General features: G+C 54.0%; 1 protein-coding gene across 1 annotated transcript in view; it reads left to right on the forward strand.

Annotated features, from left to right (window-relative positions):
- Positions 1 to 21,930, forward strand: part of Cow (Proteoglycan Cow) — a 70,183-nt gene that overhangs the window by 45,601 nt on the left and 2,652 nt on the right. Inside the window, exons 3-8 of the mRNA XM_069322784.1 lie at positions 8,419 to 8,810; positions 10,811 to 10,886; positions 12,442 to 12,543; positions 15,133 to 15,286; positions 17,396 to 17,490; positions 17,660 to 17,797. Of these exons, the coding sequence (XP_069178885.1) occupies positions 8,419 to 8,810; positions 10,811 to 10,886; positions 12,442 to 12,543; positions 15,133 to 15,286; positions 17,396 to 17,490; positions 17,660 to 17,797 (957 nt within the window). The remainder of the gene's footprint in view (positions 1 to 8,418; positions 8,811 to 10,810; positions 10,887 to 12,441; positions 12,544 to 15,132; positions 15,287 to 17,395; positions 17,491 to 17,659; positions 17,798 to 21,930) is intronic.

Here is a 21,930-nt window from a genome sequence, read left to right on the forward strand (position 1 = left end):
TCAGCGACCCCTCACACCCCAGCTACCCTCACAGCCTCACACGCCAGCTACCCTCACACCCTAGCTACCCTCACACCCCAGCTACCCTCACACCCCCAGCTACCCTTATACCCCAGGTACCCTCACTGTCTCACACCCCAGCAACCCTCACACCCCAGCTACCCTCACACCCCAGCTACCCTCACACCCCAGCTACCCTCACACCCCCAGCTACCCTCACACCCCCATCTACCCTCACACCCCCAGCTACCCTCACACCCTAGCATCCCTCACACCCCAGGTACCCTCACAGCCTCACACCCCAGCTACCCTCACACCCCAGCTACCCTCACACCCCAGCTACCCACACACCCCAGCTACCCTCACACCCCAGCTACCCTCACACCCCAGCTACCCTCACACCCCAGCTACCCCCACACCCCAGCTACCCTCACACCCTTGCTACCCTCACACCCCAGCTACCCTCACAGCCTCACACCCCAGCTACCCTCACACCCCAGCTACCCCCACACCCCAGCTACCCTCACACCCCAGCTACCCTCACACCCCAGCTACCCTCACACCCCAGCTACCCTCACACCCCAGCTACCCTCACACCCCAGCTACCCTCACACCCCAGCTACCCACACACCCCAGCTACCCTCACACCCCAGCTACCTACACACCCCAGCTACCCTCACACCACAGCTACCTACACACCCCAGCTACCCTCACACTCCAGCTACCCTTACACCCCAGCTACCCTCACACCCCAGCTACCCTCACACCCCAGCTACCCTCACACCCCAGCTACCCTCACACCCCAGCTACCCACACACCCCAGCTACCCTTACACCCCAGCTACCCACACACCCCAGCTACCCTCACACCCCAGCTACCCACACACCCCAGGTACCCTCACACCCCAGCTACCCACACACCCCAGCTACCCACACACCCCAGCTACCCCCACATCCCAGCTACCCTCACAGTCTCACACCCCAGCTACCCACACACCCCAGCTACCCTCACACCCCAACTACACCCACACTCCAGCTACCCTCACACCCCAGCTACCCTCACACCCCAGCTACCCTCACACCCCAGCTACCCTCACACCCCAGCTACCCTCACACCCCAGCCACCCTCACACCCCAGCCACCCTCACACCCCAGCTACCCTCACACCCCAGCTACCCACACACCCCAGCTACCCTCACACCCCAGCTACCCACACACCCCAGCTACCCTCACACCCCAGCTACCCACACACCCCAGCTACCCACACACTCCAGCTACCCACACACCCCAGCTACCGTCACACCCCAGCTACCCACACACCCCAGCTACCCTCACACCCCAGCTACCCACACACCCCAGCTACCCACACACCCCAGCTACCCACACACCCCAGCTACCCACACACCCCAGCTACCCACACACCCCAGCTACCCTCACACCCCAGCTACCCACACACCTCAGCTACCCTCACACCCCAGCTACCCTCACACCCCAGCTTCCCTCACACCCCAGCTACCATCAGACCCCAGCTACCCTCACACCTCAGCTACGCTCACACCCCAGCTACCCTCACACCCCAGCTACCCTCACACCCCAGCTACCCTCACACCCCAGCAACCCCCACACCCCAGCTACCCTAACACCCCAGCTACCCTCACACCCCAGCTACCCTCACACCCCAGCCACCCTCACACCCCAGCTACCCTCACACCCCAGCTACCCACACACCCCAGCTACCCTCACACCCCAACTACCCACACCCCCCAGCTACCCTCACACCCCAGCTACCTACACACCCCAGCTACCCACACACTCCAGCTACCCACACACCCCAGCTACCCTCACACCCCAGCTACCCACACACCCCAGCTACCCTCACACCCCAGCTACCCTCACACCCCAGCTACCCTCACACCCCAGCTACCCTCACACCCCAGCTACCCACACACCCCAGCTACCCACACACCCCAGCTACCCTTACACCCCAGCTACCCTCACACCCCAGCTACCCTCACACCCCAGCTACCCTCACACCCCAGCTACCCACACACCCCAGCTACCCTCACACCCCAGCTACCCACACACCCCAGCTACCCACACACCCCAGCTACCCACACACCCTAGCTACCCACACACCCCAGCTACCCACACACCCCAGCTACCCACACACCCCAGCTATCCACACACCCCAGCTACCCTCACACCCCAGCTACACACACCCCAGCTACCCACACACCCCAGCTACAGTCACACCCCAGCTAGCCTCACACCCCAGCTACCCACACATCCCAGCTACCCACACACTCCAGCTACCCACACACCCCAGCTGCCCTCACACCCCAGCTACCCACACACCCCAGCTACCCTCACACCCCAGCTACCCTCACACCCCAGCTACTCTCACACCCCAGCTACCCTCACACCCCAGCTACCCACACACCCCAGCTACCCTCACACCCCAGCTACCCACACACCCCAGCTATCCTCACACCCCAGCTACCCACACACCCCAGCTACCCTCACACCCCAGCTACCCACACACCCCAGCTACCCACACACTCCAGCTACCCACACACCCCAGCTACCCTCACACCCCAGCTACCCACACACCCCAGCTACCCTCACACCCCAGCTACCCTCACACCCCAGCTACCCTCACACCCCAGCTACCATCAGACCCCAGCTACTTTCACACCTCAGCTACCCTCACACCCCAGCTACCCTCACACTCCAGCTACCCTCACACCCCAGCTACCCTCACACCCCAGCAACCCCCACACCCCAGCTACCCTCTCACCCCAGCTACCCTCACACCCCAGCCACCCTCACACCCCAGCTACCCACACACCCCAGTTACCCTCACACCCCAGTTACCCACACACCCCAGCTACCATCACACCCCAGCTACCCACACACCCCAGCTACCCACACACTCCTGCTACCCACACACCCCAGCTACCCTCACACCCCAGCTACCCACACACCCCAGCTACCCTCACACCCCAGCTACCCTCACACCCCAGCTACCCTCACACCCCAGCTACCCTCACACCCCAGCTACCCACACACCCCAGCTACCCTCACACCCCAGCTACCCTCACACCCCAGCTACCCACACACCCCAACTACCCTCACACCCCAGCGACCCACACACCCCAGCTACCCTCACACCCCAGCTACCCACACACCCCAGCTACCCACACACCCCAGCTACCCACACACCCCAGCTACCCACACACCCCAGCTACCCACACACCCCAGCTACCCACACACCCCAGCTACCCACACACCCCAGCTATTCACACACCCCAGCTACCCTCACACCCCAGCTACACACACCCCAGCTACCCACACACCCCAGCTACCCTCACACCCCAGCTACCCTCACACCCCAGCTACCCACACACCCCAGCTACCCACACACTCCAGCTACCCACACACCCCAGCTACCCTCACACCCCAGCTACCCACACACCCCAGCTACCCTCACACCCCAGCTACCCTCACACCCCAGCTACCCTCACACCCTAGCTACCCACACACCCCAGCTACCCTCACACCCCAGCTACCCTCACACCCCCAGCTACCCTCACACCCCAGCTACCCACACACCCCAGCTACCCTCACACCCCAGCTACCCTCACACCCCAGCTACCCACACACCCCAGCTACCCTCACACCCCAGCTACCCTCTCACTCCAGCTATCTACACATCCCAGCTACCCACACACCCCAGCTACCCACACACCCCAGCTACCCACACACACCACCTACCCTCACACCCCAGTTACCCTCACACCCCAGCTACCCACACACCCCAGCTACCCGCACACCCCAGCTACCCTCACATCCCGGCTACCCACACACCCCAGCTACCCACACACCCCAGCTTCCCACACATCCCAGCTACCCACACACCCCAGCTACCCTCACACCCCAGCTACCCACACACCCCAGCTACCCTCACACCCCAGGTACCCACACACCCCAGCTACCCACACACCCCAGCTACCCTCACACCCCAGCTACCCACACACCCCAGCTACCCTCACACCCCAGCTACCCACACACCCCAGCTACCCACACACCCCAGCTACCCTCACACCCCAGCTACCCACACACCCCAGCTACCCTCACACCCCAGCTACCCACACACCCCAGCTACCCACACACCCCAGCTAGACACACACCCCAGCTACCCACACATCCCAGCTACCCACACACCCCAGCTACCCACGCACCCCAGCTACCCACACACCCCAGCTACCCACACACCCCAGCTACCCACACACCCCAGCTACCCACACACCCCAGCTACCCACACACCCCAGCTACCCACACACCCCAGCTACCCTCACACCCCAGCTACCCACACACCCCAGCTACCCTCACACCCCAGCTACCCACACACCCCAGCTACCCACACACCCCAGCTACCCACATACCCCAGCTACCCATACACCCCAGCTACCCACACACCCCAGCTACCCACACACCCCAGCTACCCACACACCCCAGCTACCCACACACCCCAGCTACCCACACACCCCAGCTACCCACACACCCCAGCTACCCACACACCCCAGCTACCCACACACCCCAGCTACCCACACACCCCAGCTACCCACACACCCCAGCTACCCACACACCCCAGCTACCCACACACCCCAGCTACCCACACACCCCAGCTACCCACACACCCCAGCTACCCACACACCCCAGCTACCCTCACACCCCAGCTACCCTCACACCCCAGCTACCCTCACACCCCAGCTACCCACACACCCCAGCTACCCACACACCCCAGCTACCCACACACCCCAGCTACCCACACACCCCAGCTACCCTCACACCCCAGCTACCCAAACACCCCAGCTACCCTCACACCCCAGCTACCCTCACACCCCAGCTACCCACACACCCCAGCTACCCTCACACCCCAGCTACCCACACACCCCAGCTACCCTCACACCCCAGCTACCCACACACCCCAGCTACCCACACACCCCAGCTACCCACACACCCCAGCTACCCTCACACCCCAGCTACCCACACACCCCAGCTACCCTCACACCCCAGCTACCCTCACACCCCAGCTACCCACACACCCCAGCTACCCTCACACCCCAGCTACCCACACACCCCAGCTACCCACACACCCCAGCTACCCTCACACCCCAGCTACCCACACACCCCAGCTACCCACACACCCTCACACCCCAGCTACCCTCACACCCCAGCTACCCACACACCCCAGCTACCCACACACCCCAGCTACCCACACACCCCAGCTACCCACACACCCTCACACCCCAGCTTCCCTCACACCCCAGCTACCCTCACACCCCAGCTACCCTCACACCCCAGCTACCCACACACCCCAGCTACCCACACACCCCAGCTACCCACACACCCCAGCTACCCACACACCCCAGCTACCCACACACCCCAGCTACCAACACACCCCAGCTACCCACACACCCCAGCTACCCACACACCCCAGCTACCCTCACACCCCAGCTACCCACACACCCCAGCTACCCACACACCCCAGCTACCCACACACCCCAGCTACCCACACACCCCAGCTACCCACACACCCCAGCTACTCTCACACCCCAGCTACCCACACACCCCAGCTACCCACACACCCCAGCTACCCACACACCCTCACACCCCAGCTACCCTCACACCCCAGCTACCCTCACACCCCAGCTACCCTCACACCCCAGCTACCCACACACCCCAGCTACCCACACACCCCAGCTACCCACACACCCCAGCTACCCACACACCCCAGCTACCCACACACCCCAGCTACCAACACACCCCAGCTACCCACACACCCCAGCTACCCACACACCCCAGCTACCCTCACACCCCAGCTACCCACACACCCCAGCTACCCACACACCCCAGCTACCCACACACCCCAGCTACCCACACACCCCAGCTACCCACACACCCCAGCTACCCTCACACCCCAGCTACCCACACACCCCAGCTACCCACACACCCCAGCTACCCTCACACCCCAGCTACCCACACACCCCAGCTACCCACACACCCCAGCTACCCTCACACCCCAGCTACCCACACACCCCAGCTACCCACACACCCCAGCTACCCACACACCCCAGCTACCCTCACACCCCAGCTACCCACACACCCCAGCTACCCACACACCCCAGCTACCCACACACCCTCACACCCCAGCTACCCACACACCCCAGCTACCCACACACCCCAGCTACCCACACACCCCAGCTACCCACACACCCCAGCTACCCACACACCCCAGCTACCCACACACCCCAGCTACCCTCACACCCCAGCTACCCACACACCCCAGCTACCCACACACCCCAGCTACCCTCACACCCCAGCTACCCACACACCCCAGCTACCCACACACCCCAGCTTCTCTCACACCCCAGCTACCCACACACCCCAGCTACCCACACACCCCAGCTACCCTCACACCCCAGCTACCCACACACCCCAGCTACCCTCACACCCCAGCTACCCACACACCCCAGCTACCCTCACACTCCAGCTACCCACACACTCCAGCTACCCACACACCCCAGCTACCCTCACACCCCAGCTACCCACACACCCCAGCTACCCACACACCCTCACACCCCAGCTACCCACACACCCCAGCTACCCACACACCCCAGCTACCCACACACCCCAGCTACCCACACACCCCAGCTACCCACACACCCCAGCTACCCTCACACCCCAGCTACCCACACACCCCAGCTACCCACACACCCCAGCTACCCACACACCCCAGCTACCCACACACCCTCACACCCCAGCTACCCTCACACCCCAGCTACCCTCACACCCCAGCTACCCACACACCCCAGCTACCCACACACCCCAGCTACCCACACACCCCAGCTACCCACACACCCCAGCTACCCACACACCCCAGCTACCAACACACCCCAGCTACCCACACACCCCAGCTACCCACACACCCCAGCTACCCTCACACCCCAGCTACCCACACACCCCAGCTACCCACACACCCCAGCTACCCACACACCCCAGCTACCCACACACCCCAGCTACCCACACACCCCAGCTACTCTCACACCCCAGCTACCCACACACCCCAGCTACCCACACACCCCAGCTACCCTCACACCCCAGCTACCCACACACCCCAGCTACCCACACACCCCAGCTACCCTCACACCCCAGCTACCCACACACCCCAGCTACCCACACACCCCAGCTACCCACACACCCCAGCTACCCTCACACCCCAGCTACCCACACACCCCAGCTACCCACACACCCCAGCTACCCACACACCCTCACACCCCAGCTACCCACACACCCCAGCTACCCACACACCCCAGCTACCCACACACCCCAGCTACCCACACACCCCAGCTACCCACACACCCCAGCTACCCACACACCCCAGCTACCCTCACACCCCAGCTACCCACACACCCCAGCTACCCACACACCCCAGCTACCCTCACACCCCAGCTACCCACACACCCCAGCTACCCACACACCCCAGCTTCTCTCACACCCCAGCTACCCACACACCCCAGCTACCCACACACCCCAGCTACCCTCACACCCCAGCTACCCACACACCCCAGCTACCCTCACACCCCAGCTACCCACACACCCCAGCTACCCTCACACTCCAGCTACCCACACACTCCAGCTACCCACACACCCCAGCTACCCTCACACCCCAGCTACCCACACACCCCAGCTACCCACACACCCTCACACCCCAGCTACCCACACACCCCAGCTACCCACACACCCCAGCTACCCACACACCCCAGCTACCCACACACCCCAGCTACCCACACACCCCAGCTACCCTCACACCCCAGCTACCCACACACCCCAGCTACCCACACACCCCAGCTACCCACACACCCTCACACCCCAGCTACCCACACACCCCAGCTACCCACACACCCCAGCTACCCACACACCCCAGCTACCCTCACACCCCAGCTACCCTCACACCCCAGCTACCCACACACCCCAGCTACCCACACACCCCAGCTACCCACACACCCCAGCTACCCACACACCCCAGCTACCCACACACCCCAGCTACCCACACACCCCAGCTACCCACACACCCCAGCTACCCACACACCCTAGCTACCCACACACCCCAGCTACCCACACACCCCAGCTACCCTCACACCCCAGCTACCCACACACCCCAGCTACCGTCACACCCCAGCTACCCACACACCCCAGCTACCCACACACCCCAGCTACCCACACACCCCAGCTACCCACACACCCCAGCTACCCACACACCCCAACTACCCACACACCCCAGCTACCCACACACCCCAGCTACCCACACACCCCAGCTACCCACACACCCTCACACCGTCCTTCACTATTCCAGAGGGCAGCACACACACATCGAAGAAGGAGCGACAGAGGGAGCGCCATGACGCCTACATCAGCAAGCTCCGAGCCACCAAGGACGAGCCCCTGGCCCAGGCTCTCTCCTCCGACCCGTCCTCCTCGGACTCATCCTCCACCTCTTCCTCCTCGACAGCATCCTCATCCTTCAGCAGGGCGGAGGATAGGGACAACAGCACACGCGGGCGCCTCAGGGAGGGCCAGCAACAGGCACGCAACAGAGACAACGGCAACAGACGGGAGAAACACAACAGGGATGGTGAGAAGTATGCTAACAGAGTCCGCAGCCGTCTTGGCAGAGTCAAGAACAACTATAAGAAGTTCAACGGCAAGTACAAGAAGGAGAACTACAGACAGATGGACAAATACAACGTGAGTCACTGTTCTTGTTCTCAGTGTTCTTGTTGTGATGCATGTTGAACAGTCTGGGGTGATGGTGACACATGTTGCACAGTCTGGGGTGATGGTGACACATGTTGCACAGTCTGGGGTGATGGGGACACATGTTGCACAGTCTGTGGTGATGGTGACGCATGTTGCACAGTCTGGGGTGATGGTGACACATGTTGCACAGTCTGGGGTGATGGTGACACATGTTGCACAGTCTGGGGTGATGGGGACACATGTTGCACAGTCTGTGGTGATGGTGACGCATGTTGCACAGTCTGGGGTGATGGTGACACATGTTGAACAGTCTGGGGTGATGGTGACACATGTTGCACAGTCTGTGGTGATGGTGACGCATGTTGCACAGTCTGGGGTGATGGTGACACATGTTGAACAGTCTGGGGTGATGGGGACACATGTTGCACAGTCTGTGGTGATGGTGACGCATGTTGCACAGTCTGGGGTGATGGTGACACATGTTGCACCGTCTGGGGTGATGGGGACACATGTTGCACAGTCTGGGGTGATGGTGACGCATGTTGCACAGTCTGGGGTGATGGTGACACATGTTGCACAGTCTGGGGTGATGGTGACGCATGTTGCACAGTCTGGGGTGATGGTGACACATGTTGCACAGTCTGGGGTGATGGTGACACATGTTGCACAGTCTGGGGTGATGGTGACACATGTTGCACAGTCTGGGGTGATGGTGACGCATGTTGCACAGTCTGGGGTGATGGTGACACATGTTGCACAGTCTGGGGTGATGGTGACGCATGTTGCACAGTCTGGGGTGATGGTGACACATGTTGCACAGTCTGGGGTGATGGTGACACATGTTGCACAGTCTGGGGTGATGGTGACACATGTTGCACAGTCTGGGGTGATGGTGACACATGTTGCACAGTCTGGGGTGATGGTGACACATGTTGCACAGTCTAGGGTGATGGTGACACATGTTGAACAGTCTGTGGTGATGGTGACACATGTTGCACAGTCTGGGGTGATGGTGACACATGTTGCACAGTCTGGGGTGATGGGGACACATGTTGCACAGTCTGGGGTGATGGGGACACATGTTGCACAGTCTGGGGTGATGGTGACACATGTTGCACAGTCTGAGGTGATGATGACACATGTTGCACAGTCTGGGGTGATGGTGACACATGTTGCACAGTCTGTGGTGATGGTGACACATGTTGCACAGTCTGTGGTGATGGTGACACATGTTGCACAGTCTGTGGTGATGGTGACACATGTTGCACAGTCTGAGGTGATGATGACACATGTTGCACAGTCTGGGGTGATGGTGACACATGTTGCACAGTCTAGGGTGATGGTGACACATGTTGCACAGTCTGTGGTGATGGGGACACATGTTGCACAGTCTGGGGTGATGGTGACACATGTTACACAGTCTGTGGTGATGGGGACACATGTTGCACAGTCTGTGGTGATGGGGACACATGTTGCACAGTCTGGGGTGATGGTGACACATGTTGCACAGTCTGGGGTGATGGGGACACATGTTGCACAGTCTGGGGTGATGGTGACACATGTTGCACAGTCTATGGTGATGGGGACACATGTTGCACAGTCTGTGGTGATGGTGACACATGTTGCACAGTCTGGGGTGATGGGGACACATGTTGCACAGTCTGGGGTGATGGTGACACATGTTGCACAGTCTGTGGTGATGGTGACACATGTTGCACAGTCTGAGGTGATGATGACACATGTTGCACAGTCTGGGGTGATGGTGACACATGTTGAACAGTCTGTGGTGATGGTGACACATGTTGCACAGTCTGAGGTGATGATGACACATGTTGCACAGTCTGGGGTGATGGTGACACATGTTGCACAGTCTGTAATGACCCATCTTACCGGCGTCTAACACCGTCTGTACATTAGCTGTGACCAAGTACAAAGGTGTAACAATATCTGTGCAACAAGACACAACTGACCTGCAACTTTCCCCACAGGCACAGAGGCGCCAGTGGACTCGGGGCAACAACGAAGCAACCCACAAAGCCACCAACACAGTCTGGGGTCCAAATGGTAAGCCTTGCAAGCATGAAACACCTCAATTGCAATGTTTATTGAACTAACTTCAGATTAATATACATTTTGCAACTTGTAATAAACATTTGCTAATGCTAAATTATTTCAATAGTACCAATAATATTACTTGGGTTCTTAAGTTGCAAATCATGTAAACTGAATTACAAAATGAACAAATTTGGGTGATTTTGTACTGAATATTGAATCCAGTTGCAAAGTGCTGGTAACAGATGTTGCAAAGTGCTGGTAACAGATGTTGCAAAGTGCTGGTAACAGATGTTGCAAAGTACTGGTAACAGATGTTGCAAAGTGCTGGTAACAGATGTTGCAAAGTGCTGGTAACAGATGTTGCAAAGTGCTGGTAACGGATGTTGCAAAGTGCTGGTAACAGATGTTGCAAAGTACTGGTAACGTATGTTGCAAAGTGCTGGTAACGGATGTTGCAAAGTGCTGGTAACAGATGTTGCAAAGTGCTGGTAACAGATGTTGCAAAGTGCTGGTAACAGATGTTGCAAAGTACTGGTAACGGATGTTGCAAAGTGCTGGTAACGGATGTTGCAAAGTGCTGGTAACAGATGTTGCAAAGTGCTGGTAACAGATGTTGCAAAGTGCTGGTAACAGATGTTGCAAAGTGCTGGTAACAGATGTTGCAAAGTGCTGGTAACAGATGTTGCAAAGTACTGGTAACGGATGTTGCAAAGTGCTGGTAACGGATGTTGCAAAGTGCTGGTAACAGATGTTGCAAAGTGCTGGTAACGGATGTTGCAAAGTACTGGTAACAGATGTTGCAAAGTACTGGTAACAGGTGTTACAAAGTACTGGTAACAGAAGTACGCCTTTCAAGGGGGTTCGAGGCGTCTTAAAGGGGGATAAGAGAGCCTTACATAAGATCTCAAACGATCCGAGAAGTCATTTGCGGGACCCAAGACACCTTTCAGAGGATCTGGATGTCTTACATGGGGATACGGACCCTTTGCATGGGATCCAAGATGTCTTACATGGGGATACGAACCCTTTGCATGGGATCCAAGATGTCTTACATGGGGATACGAACCCTTTGCATGGGATCCAAGATGTCTTATATGGGGATACGAACCCTTTGCATGGGATCCAAGATGTCTTACATGGGGATACGAACCCTTTGCATGGGATCCAAGATGTCTTACATGGGGATACGAACCCTTTGCATGGGATCCAAGATGTCTTACATGGGGATACGAACCCTTTGCATGGGATCCAAGATGTCTTACATGGGGATACGAACCCTTTGCATGGGATCCAAGATGTCTTACATGGGGATACGAACCCTTTGCATGGGATCCAAGATGTCTTACATGGGGATACGAACCCTTTGCATGGGATCCAAGATGTCTTACATGGGGATACGAACCCTTTGCATGGGATCCAAGATGTCTTACATGGGGATACGAACCCTTTGCATGGGATCCAAGATGTCTTACATGGGGATACGAACCCTTTGCATGGGATCCAAGATGTCTTACATGGGAGATGCTTTACATGGGAGCTAAGAGCAGGTATTGCCCCCTTACAGAGTGCACCCAGGAGGCCCTGGAAGCTATGGGGAACAGGATGCTGGACTGGTTCTCTGTCATCATGGCCGACACCCGCTCCAGAGCCAACGCTGTCACTAAAGGTAAGGCTCCACACCTGTATGCAGGTCTGTACTCACACACACACACACACACACACACACACACACACACACACACACACACACACACACACACACACGCACGCACACACCTGAGGCTAGTGAAAAAGCTGGAGATGCAGGCTGGAATGAAAGGGAAGGTACTCCATTGGATAAAGGAGTACCTAAGCGACAGGAGACAACGAGTCAGTGTGAGGGGTGAGGTCTCAGATTGGCGAGACGTTACAAGTGGAGTCCCGCAGGGGTCAGTCCTTGGACCTATACTGTTTCTGATATATGTAAATGATCTCCCAGAGGGTATAGAATCGTTTCATTCAATGTTTGCCGATGATGCAAAAATTATGAGGAGGATTGAAACTAAGGACGATAGTAGGAGGCTACAAGATGACCTAGACAGACTGAGTGAATGGTCCAACAAATGGCTGTTGAAGTTCAACCCGAGTAAATGCAAAGTAATGAAACAAGGCAGTGGAAATAGGAGGCCAGACACAGGATACAGAATAGGAGGTGAAGTACTTAATGAAACGGACAGAGAGAAAGATCTAGGAGTTGATATCACACCAAACCTGTCTCCTGAAGCCCACATAAAAAGAATAACGTCTGCGGCATATGCGAGGCTGGCTAACATCAGAACAGCGTTCAAGAACCTGTGTAAGGAATCATTCAGAATCTTGTACACCACATAAGTAAGACCAATCCTGGAGTATGCGGCCCCAGCATGGAGCCCGTACCTTGTCAAGCACAAGACGAAGCTGGAAAAAGTCCAAAGGTATGCCACTAGACTAGTCCCAGAACTAAGAGGCATGAGTTACGAGGAAAGGCTGCGGGAAATGCACCTTACGACACTGGAAGACAGAAGAGTAAGGGGAGACATGATCACAACTTACAAAATCCTCAGAGGAATCGACCGGGTAAACAATGATGAACTATTCAACATTGGTGGGACGCGAACAAGGGGACACAGGTGGAAACTGAGTACCCACATGAGCCACAGAGACGTTAGAAGGAACTTTTTCAGTGTCAGAGTAGTTAACGGATGGAATGTATTAGGCAGTGATGTGGTGGAGGCTGACTCCATACACAGTTTTAAATGTAGATATGATAGAGCCCAATAGGCTCAGGAATCTGTACACCAGTTGATTGACAGTTGAGAGGCGGAACCAAAGAGCCAAAGCTCAACCCCCGCAAGCACAAATAGGTGAGTACACACACACACACACACACAGTTTAACAAAGAGTTCACACAGAGTTTTGTTGTTAGAGTTTAATCCAAGCAAATGTAATGTAATGAAGATAGGGGTAGGAAGCAGGAGACCAGATACAAGGTATCACTTGGGAGATGAAATACTTCAAGAGTCAGAGAGAGAGAAAGACCTGGGGGTTGATATCACGCCAGACCTGTCCCCTGAAGCTCATATCAAGAGGATAACATCAGCAGCATATGCCAGGTTGGCTAACATAAGAACGGCATTTAGAAACTTGTGTAAGGAATCTTTCAGAACATTATATACCACATATGTCAGACCAATCCTGGAGTATGCGGCACCAGCATGGAGTCTATATCTAGTCAAGCATAAGACTAAACTGGAAAAGGTTCAAAGGTTTGTCACCAGACTAGTACCCGAGCTGAGAGGTATGAGTTACGAGGATACGAGGAACTACGGGAATTAAACCTCACTTCGCTGGAAGACAGAAGAGTTAGGGGGGATATGATCACCACGTACAAGATTCTCAGGGGAATTGACAGGGTAGATAAAGACAGGCTATTTAACACAAGGGGAACACGCACAAGGGGACACAGGTGGAAACTGAGTGCCCAAATGAGCCACAGAGATATTAGAAAGAATTTATTTAGTGTCAGAGTGGTTGACAAATGGAATGCATTAGGCAGTGATGTGGTGGAGGCTGACTCCATACACAGTTTCAAGTGTAGATATGATAGAGCCCAGTAGGCTCAGGAACCTGTACACCTGTTGATTGACAGTTGAGAGGCGGGACCAAAGAGCCAGAGCTCAACCCACGCAAGCACAGCTAGGTGAATACAAATAGGTGAGTATACACACACACACACACACACACACACACACACACACACACACACACACACACACACACACACACACACACACACACACACACACACACATCACACTAGCCCTCAGTCCCTAATCAGGCCACTCGTCCCTCGGACCCTTGTCCCTGTTATCACCAAATACCTCCCCACTCCCAACCAGTCATCCTAAGTAGTACCTCATCTACCCCACCACCACCAGAGGACGCTGGTGCGTGTGGCCCACACGAGCCATGATATATGGTCAGCCCGTCCTCCAAAAATGGGGAGGTAAATGCAACAGCCCCATAAGTGCAATAATGTACTTTATATGACAGTCAGGAAATGTACTTAATTTAAACCATCCTGTCAATTTGGAGGATGGGTTGCATATGGTACACCTCGACGAGGACAGGATACCCGCGGCTTGTCGAAGGTCGCACCTCACCCACCTTTTGCCTTAATGATCGAGGTAGATTTTGTTTCTCCAGGTAGATAATAGAGGTGCTTGTGTGTTGCAGCTCCGTCCTGGTGCAAGCCCGAGGTGTCCTGGATGCTGGGACACCTGGACAACGACGGGGACGGTCGTCTGAGTGTGAAGGAACTCTACCAGCTGGAGCATGACGACCACGAACGGTGCATCAAACCTTTTATTGACCGCTGCGACCTGGATAGGTAGGTGGGTCAACGCTCCTTGGGTAGGTGGGTCAACGCTCCTTGGGGAGGTAGGTGGGTCGACGCTCCTTGGGGAGGTAGGTGGGTCGACGCTCCATGGGTAGGTAGGTCAACGCACCTTGGGGGAGTGCGATATGAGGACAAGGAGCTGGGGTATGATGACAAGGAGCTGGGTTATGAGGACAAGGAGCTGGGATATGAGGACAAGGTGCTGGGATATGAGGACAAGGAGCTGGGATATGAGGACAAGGAGCTGGGATATGAGGACAAGGAGCTGGGGTATTAGGACAAGGAACTGGGGTATAAGAACAAGGAGCTGGGATATGAGGACAAGGAGCTGGGATATGAGGACAAGGAGCTGGGATATGAGGAAAAGGAGCTGGGATATGAGGACACGGAGCTGGGATATGAGGTCAAGGAGCTGGGATATGAGGACAAGGAACTGGGGTATAAGAACAAGGAGCTGGGATATGAGGACAAGGAGCTGGGATATGAAGACAAGGAGCTGGGATATGAGGACAAGGAACTGGGGTATAAGAACAAGGAGCTGGGATATGAGGACAAAGAGCTGGGATATGAGGACAAGGAGCTGGGATATGAGGACAAGGAGCTGGGGTATTAGGACAAGGAACTGGGGTATAAGAACAAGGAGCTGGGATATGAGGACAAGGAGCTGGGATATGAGGACAAGGAGCTGGGGTATTAGGACAAGGAACTGGGGTATAAGAACAAGGAGCTGGGATATGAGGACAAGGAGCTGGGATATGAGGACAAGGAACTGGGGTATAAGAACAAGGAGCTGGGATATGAGGACAAGGAGCTGGGATATGAGGACAAGGAGCTGGGGTATTAGGACAAGGAACTGGGGTATAAGAACAAGGAGCTGGGATATGAGGACAAGGAGCTGGGATATGAGGACAATGAGCTGGGATATGAGGACAAGGAGCTGGGGTATGAGGACAAGGAACTGGGGTATAAGAACAAGGAGCTGGGATATGAGGAGAAGGAGCTGGGATATGAGGACAAGGAGCTGGGGTATTAGGACAAGGAACTGGGGTATAAGAACAAGGAGCTGGGATATGAGGACAAGGAGCTGGGATATGAGGACAAGGAGCTGGGATATGAGGAAAAGGAGCTGGGATATGAGGACACGGAGCTGGGATATGAGGTCAAGGAGCTGGGATATGAGGACAAGGAGATGGGGTATGAGGACAAGGAGCTGGGGTATGAGGACAAGGAGCTGGGATTTGAGGACAAGGAGCTGGGGTATGAGGACAAGGAGCTGGGATATGAGGACAAGGAGCTGGGGTATGAGGACAAGGAGCTGGGGTATGAGGACAAGGAGCTGGGGTATGAGGACAAGGAGCTGGGATATAAGAAGAGATTGCAGGTATATTATTTAACACTTAAGCTAAAAATTCATATTTTTGGGTATACTGTAGGGTATTGTTGGGTATACTGTAGGGTATACTGTGGGGTATTATTGGGTATACTGTAGGGTATTGTTTTGTATACTGTAGGGTATTGTTGGGTATACTGTAGGGTATTGTAGGTTATACTGTTGGGTATTGTAGGATATACTGTAGGGTATTGCATTGTATACTGTAGGGTATTGTAAAGTATACTGTAGGGTATACTGTAGGGTATATTGTAGGGTATACTGTAGGGTATTGTAAAGTATACTGTAGGGTATTGTAGGGTATACTGTAGGGTATTGTAGAGTATACTGTAGGGTATACTGTAGGATATACTGTAGGGTACTGTAGGGTATTGTAAAGTATACTGTAGGGTATTGTAGGGTATACTGTAGGGTATTGTAGAGTATACTGTAGGGTATACTGTAGGATATACTGTAGGGTACTGTAGGGTATACTGTAAGGTATTGAAGAGTATACTGTAGGGTATACTGTATGGTATTGTATGGTATACTGTAGGGTATACTGTAGGGTATTGTATGGTATACTGTACGGTATACTGTAGGGTATTGTATGGTATACTGTAGGGTATACTGTAGGGTATACTGTCATACACATATACATCGCCTCATGACCACATTGGATAATTAACCAACCTACACAAATCCAATACTTCTTCCTGCTCTCCTTGCAGGGACATCTTCCTGTCGGCCCGGGAATGGTGTAAATGTTTCGACAAGTCCGAGCGGCCGTGCGCGGCGCTCCGCAAAGCCAGCAAGGGTCTTCTGGGTAAGATATGATGGAGTTAATCTATTTGAGTATACCCTGGAATTCCATTAAATCCTGAAAATATGCTCAGAGAAATATAAAGTAAAAAAAAAATTAAGTTAATGATTAATTGCCTATATATATATAATGCAGTGTAGCATGTGTGTATACAAGATACATATGTATACAGGAGGATACATCCCTGAGTGTGACAGCGAGGGGTACTACCAGGGTACCCAGTGCCATGCCGGGGCAGGGGTATGTTGGTGCGTGGATCGTCACGGCGTGGAGCTGCCCAAGACACGTACCCGGGGCACGCCTAACTGTGGTACGTACCTCCTTGTTACGTTGTTAATGTGACCAACTGTGGTACACCACAACCACCTCCTCATTACCGGCGTCCCAGCGTGTGAAACCTCGCTCGCCTCTCACTTGTTCATATCAATTAATTGATCACTTTACGAATTAAAATTCCTATTCTTGCATTTTATAACCCAAAATATCCAGAATACACACACACACACACACACACACACACACACATACACACACACACACACACATACACACACACACACATACACACACATACACACACACACACACACACACACACACACACACACACACACACACACACACACACACACACACACACATATATATATATATATATATATATATATATATATATATATATATATATATATCTTATTGTTACTGTTAATGCTGAACCATTAACATTTATGTTTACATAGGAACAACTTCGACCTTCCCCCCCCCCCCTCCCCTTCAGTGTAATAGTGGTGTGTAATTTGACACGTAATGGGGGGGGGGGGATGAAATACAAGTAATTTAGACTTCAATTACAATTAAACAAGTGAGACAATCATGGGAGCGCGGACGGGGGTCGAACCATTGTCCTGGAAGACAAGATGAAATATATTATAAATTTGCATAAGGTTTTTTCAAATGCCAAATGAAATTAGAAAGACAAATCTTATCTTTTCAAAATAAATATACACACAATTATTTTGAAGGAAAATTTGAAAGATATGCAACTTTTCAGTAAGTTTTCAACACAGGCCAGAGATCAGTTATCATGCAGAACATGGGGGGAAAAATCACTCACTGTGTCAGGGTGTTAACAAGAGTTTTCAGCTTGAGTTGTGTGTGTGTTAATACTTCACATTTCTGTCCCCAATTCTTACAGCTCTCTATATATTTTCAGGATTTGAAACTGAGATCAATTTCAACCAGCTCAAAATAAAATATGAAATCTACACAAAACATTCAACTCATCAATTGATTCCTTAATCAAAACACACTCAATATGCCAACATCATTAATTTGAATTCACATCTTAAATTCTGTCAAGCCAAAGTTATCGGTTATCACATACCTATAATTAATTAGGGATTATTAATTATACATAAACTAATCTAACACCTTTTTTAAGTGTTTGGATTGGTCGGGACAACGACGAATTCGCTTCTTGCATGGCTGGAGTTCGATCCCCCATGGTCCAAGTGGTTGAGCTCCGTTCTTTTCCCCCTCAGTGCTCGTGTTCAAGCTCTCTGTCCTCATATCCCAGCTCCTTGTCCTCATATCCCAGCTCTTTGTCCACATATCCCAGCTCCTTGTTCTCATATCCCAGCTCCTTGTTCTCATGTCTCAGCTCTTTGTCCTCATATCCCAGCTCTTTGTCCTCATATCCCAGCTCCTTGTCCTCATATCCCAGCTCCTTGTCCTCATATCCCAGCTCCTTGTCCTCATATCCCAGCTCCTTGTCCTCATATCCCAGCTCCTTGTCCTCATATCCCAGCTCCTTGTTCTCATATCCCAGCTCCTTGTTCTCATGTCTCAGCTCCTTGGCCTCATATCCCAGCTCCTTGTCATCATATCCCAGCTCCTTGTCCTCATATCCCAGCTCTTTGTCCTCATAACCCAGTTGTTTCTCCTCATATCCCAGCTCCTTGTCCTCATATCCCAGCTCCTTGTCCACATATATCAGCTCCTTGTCCTCATATTCCAGCTCCTTGTCCTCATATCCCAGCTCCTTGTCCACATATCCCAGCTCCTTGTCCTCATATTCCAGCTCCTTGTCCTCATATCCCAGCTCCTTGTCCTCATATCCCAGCTCCTTGTCCTCATATCCTACCTCATTGCCCTAATATTTCAGCTTCTGGCCGTCGTATCAATTCCAGGTGCGGTATAGTCCTCTTGGCAAAGTGCTTCCACTTGGTAATTATCTAATCTGTTTTTGTGGCCCAACCGTCCACAACAGCTCAAGCAACGCTGAGTCAAAGTCACGAAAGGATTCCACTTTACTGGGGCCAAGCACCTTGCTCTTACTCACCATAAATATAGACCTATGCAGACGATGGAAGATGGGAGCACTTCAGAGACGCTGTGTTCAACTCTGCCATGTCCATCTTCGGTAAGAAGACCAGCAGGTCGGCAGACTGGTTCGAGGCTCACTCGGAAGAGATGACACCTGTAATCGAAGAGAAGAGAAACGCCTTGGCAGCCTACAAAGCCTGCCCAAGTCAGCGCAACTTACAGATCCTTCGGGCCGTCCGCTGCAAAGTGCAGCAGAGCGCCAGGCGATGTGCCAACAACTATTGGCTCCAGCTCTGCTCCCAGATACAGACTGCAGCGGATAGAGGCAATGTAAGGGGAATGTATGACGGCATCAAGCAGGCCCTCGGCCCAATCCAGAGGAAGACCGCTCCTCTGAAATCTGCCACTGGTGAGGTGATTCAGGACCAGACACTGCAGCTGAAGCGCTGGGTCGAGCACTACTCTGAGCTATACGCCAGGGACAATGTGGTCACCGAAGACTCCCTGAGCACCATTGAGTGTCTGCCTGTGTTAATGGAGCTCGACAGCGAATCGACCTGTCGAGAGCTGCATGAAATCCTGTATCTGCTGGTAAGAAGGAGAGGTGCTACAGGACATGAGGGACGCCAACATCGTCACGCTGTATAAGAATAAAGGTGACAGGGGCGACTGCAACAATTACCGTGTCATCTCCCTCCTCAGTATTGTCGGAAAGCTGTTTGCTCGAGTCACATTGAAGAGGCTCCAAGTACGTGCAGAGAGAGTCTATCCAGAATCACAATGCGGATTCAGAGCTGACAGGTCCACCATCGACATGGTCCTTTTCCTCAGACAACTGCAGGAGAAATGCAGGGAACAGAAGCCGCCACTCTTCGTAGCCTTCATAGATCTGACGAAGACCTTCAACCTCGCCAGGCTGAGAGCCAAGACGAAGGTTCGGCTGAGGTGTCTGCGCGACTTCCTTTTTGCCGACGACGCAGCAGTCACTGCCCACTCAGCCGAAGACCTCCAACGGCTCATAACCCGCTTCAGCGAGGCTTACCGGAGTTTCGGACTCACCATCAGCCTGAAGAAAACACAAGTCATGGGACAAGGAGTGGACTCCCCACCTGACATCGGCATCTCTGATTCCAAACTGGAAGTCGTTCACGACTTCGTGTACCTGGGCTCCACAATCTCTGACTCCCTCTCTCTTGATACGGAGCTAAACAAACGCATCGGTAAGGCATCTACTACCATGTCCAGACTGACAAAGTGAGTGTGGGCCAACAATAGGCTGACTGAGTATACAAAGATTCAGGTTTACAGAGCCTGTGTCCTGAGCACTCTCCTTTATGGCAGTGAGTCTTGGACACTCCGCGCCCGTCAGGAAAGACAGCTGAATGCCTACCACATGCGCTGCCTTAGACACATCTTGGACATCACCTGGCAGGACAAGGTGACAAACAACAACGTCTTGGGGAGAGCAAGAATCACCAGCATGTACACAATGCTGAAACAGAGACGAATGCGCTGGCTCGGGCACGTTGTGCGAATGGGCGACGGCAGGATCTCCAAGGATCTCCTGTACGGAGAGCTGATGCAGGGAAAGCGTCCAACAGGCAAGCCCCAGCTACGGTACAAAGACGTATGCAAGAGGGACCTGAAAGCCATGGAAGTCGATCTTGATGTTCAAACAGATCTCTCCAAGTTCAAGGAGTTATTTACCAAGCAATCAGAGGCAAAGAGACAGAGAAGGAAAGCCGGTAGCCAGGACAGACCAGAAACAGACTTCGTTTGTGCTCGGTGTGGGATGGACTGCCACTCTCGGATTGGCCTCATCAGTCACACCAGACGCTGCACCAGGACTGACAACCAGGGCACAACTCTATAGTCTCCTGAGACTGGAGGATATGCAGACGACGAGTCACATCGACTTGACATACATTTCTGATATGTGGTTTGGTCAACATGTGCCTAATTAGTTCTCTTACTTTTACACTTACTACATATCTCTGCTCCATATATCTTCCCTTCTTTGCCTACATTCCCTCCTTCTCCTCATAATTATTGTCCAACCACTTGGGCTGGACGGTAGAGCGACGGTCTCGCTTCTTGCAGGTCGGCGTTCAATCCTCG

This window comes from Procambarus clarkii, chromosome 11 (genome assembly GCF_040958095.1).
Source record: "Procambarus clarkii isolate CNS0578487 chromosome 11, FALCON_Pclarkii_2.0, whole genome shotgun sequence".
In the NCBI taxonomy this organism is placed as follows: Eukaryota; Metazoa; Arthropoda; class Malacostraca; order Decapoda; family Cambaridae; genus Procambarus; species Procambarus clarkii.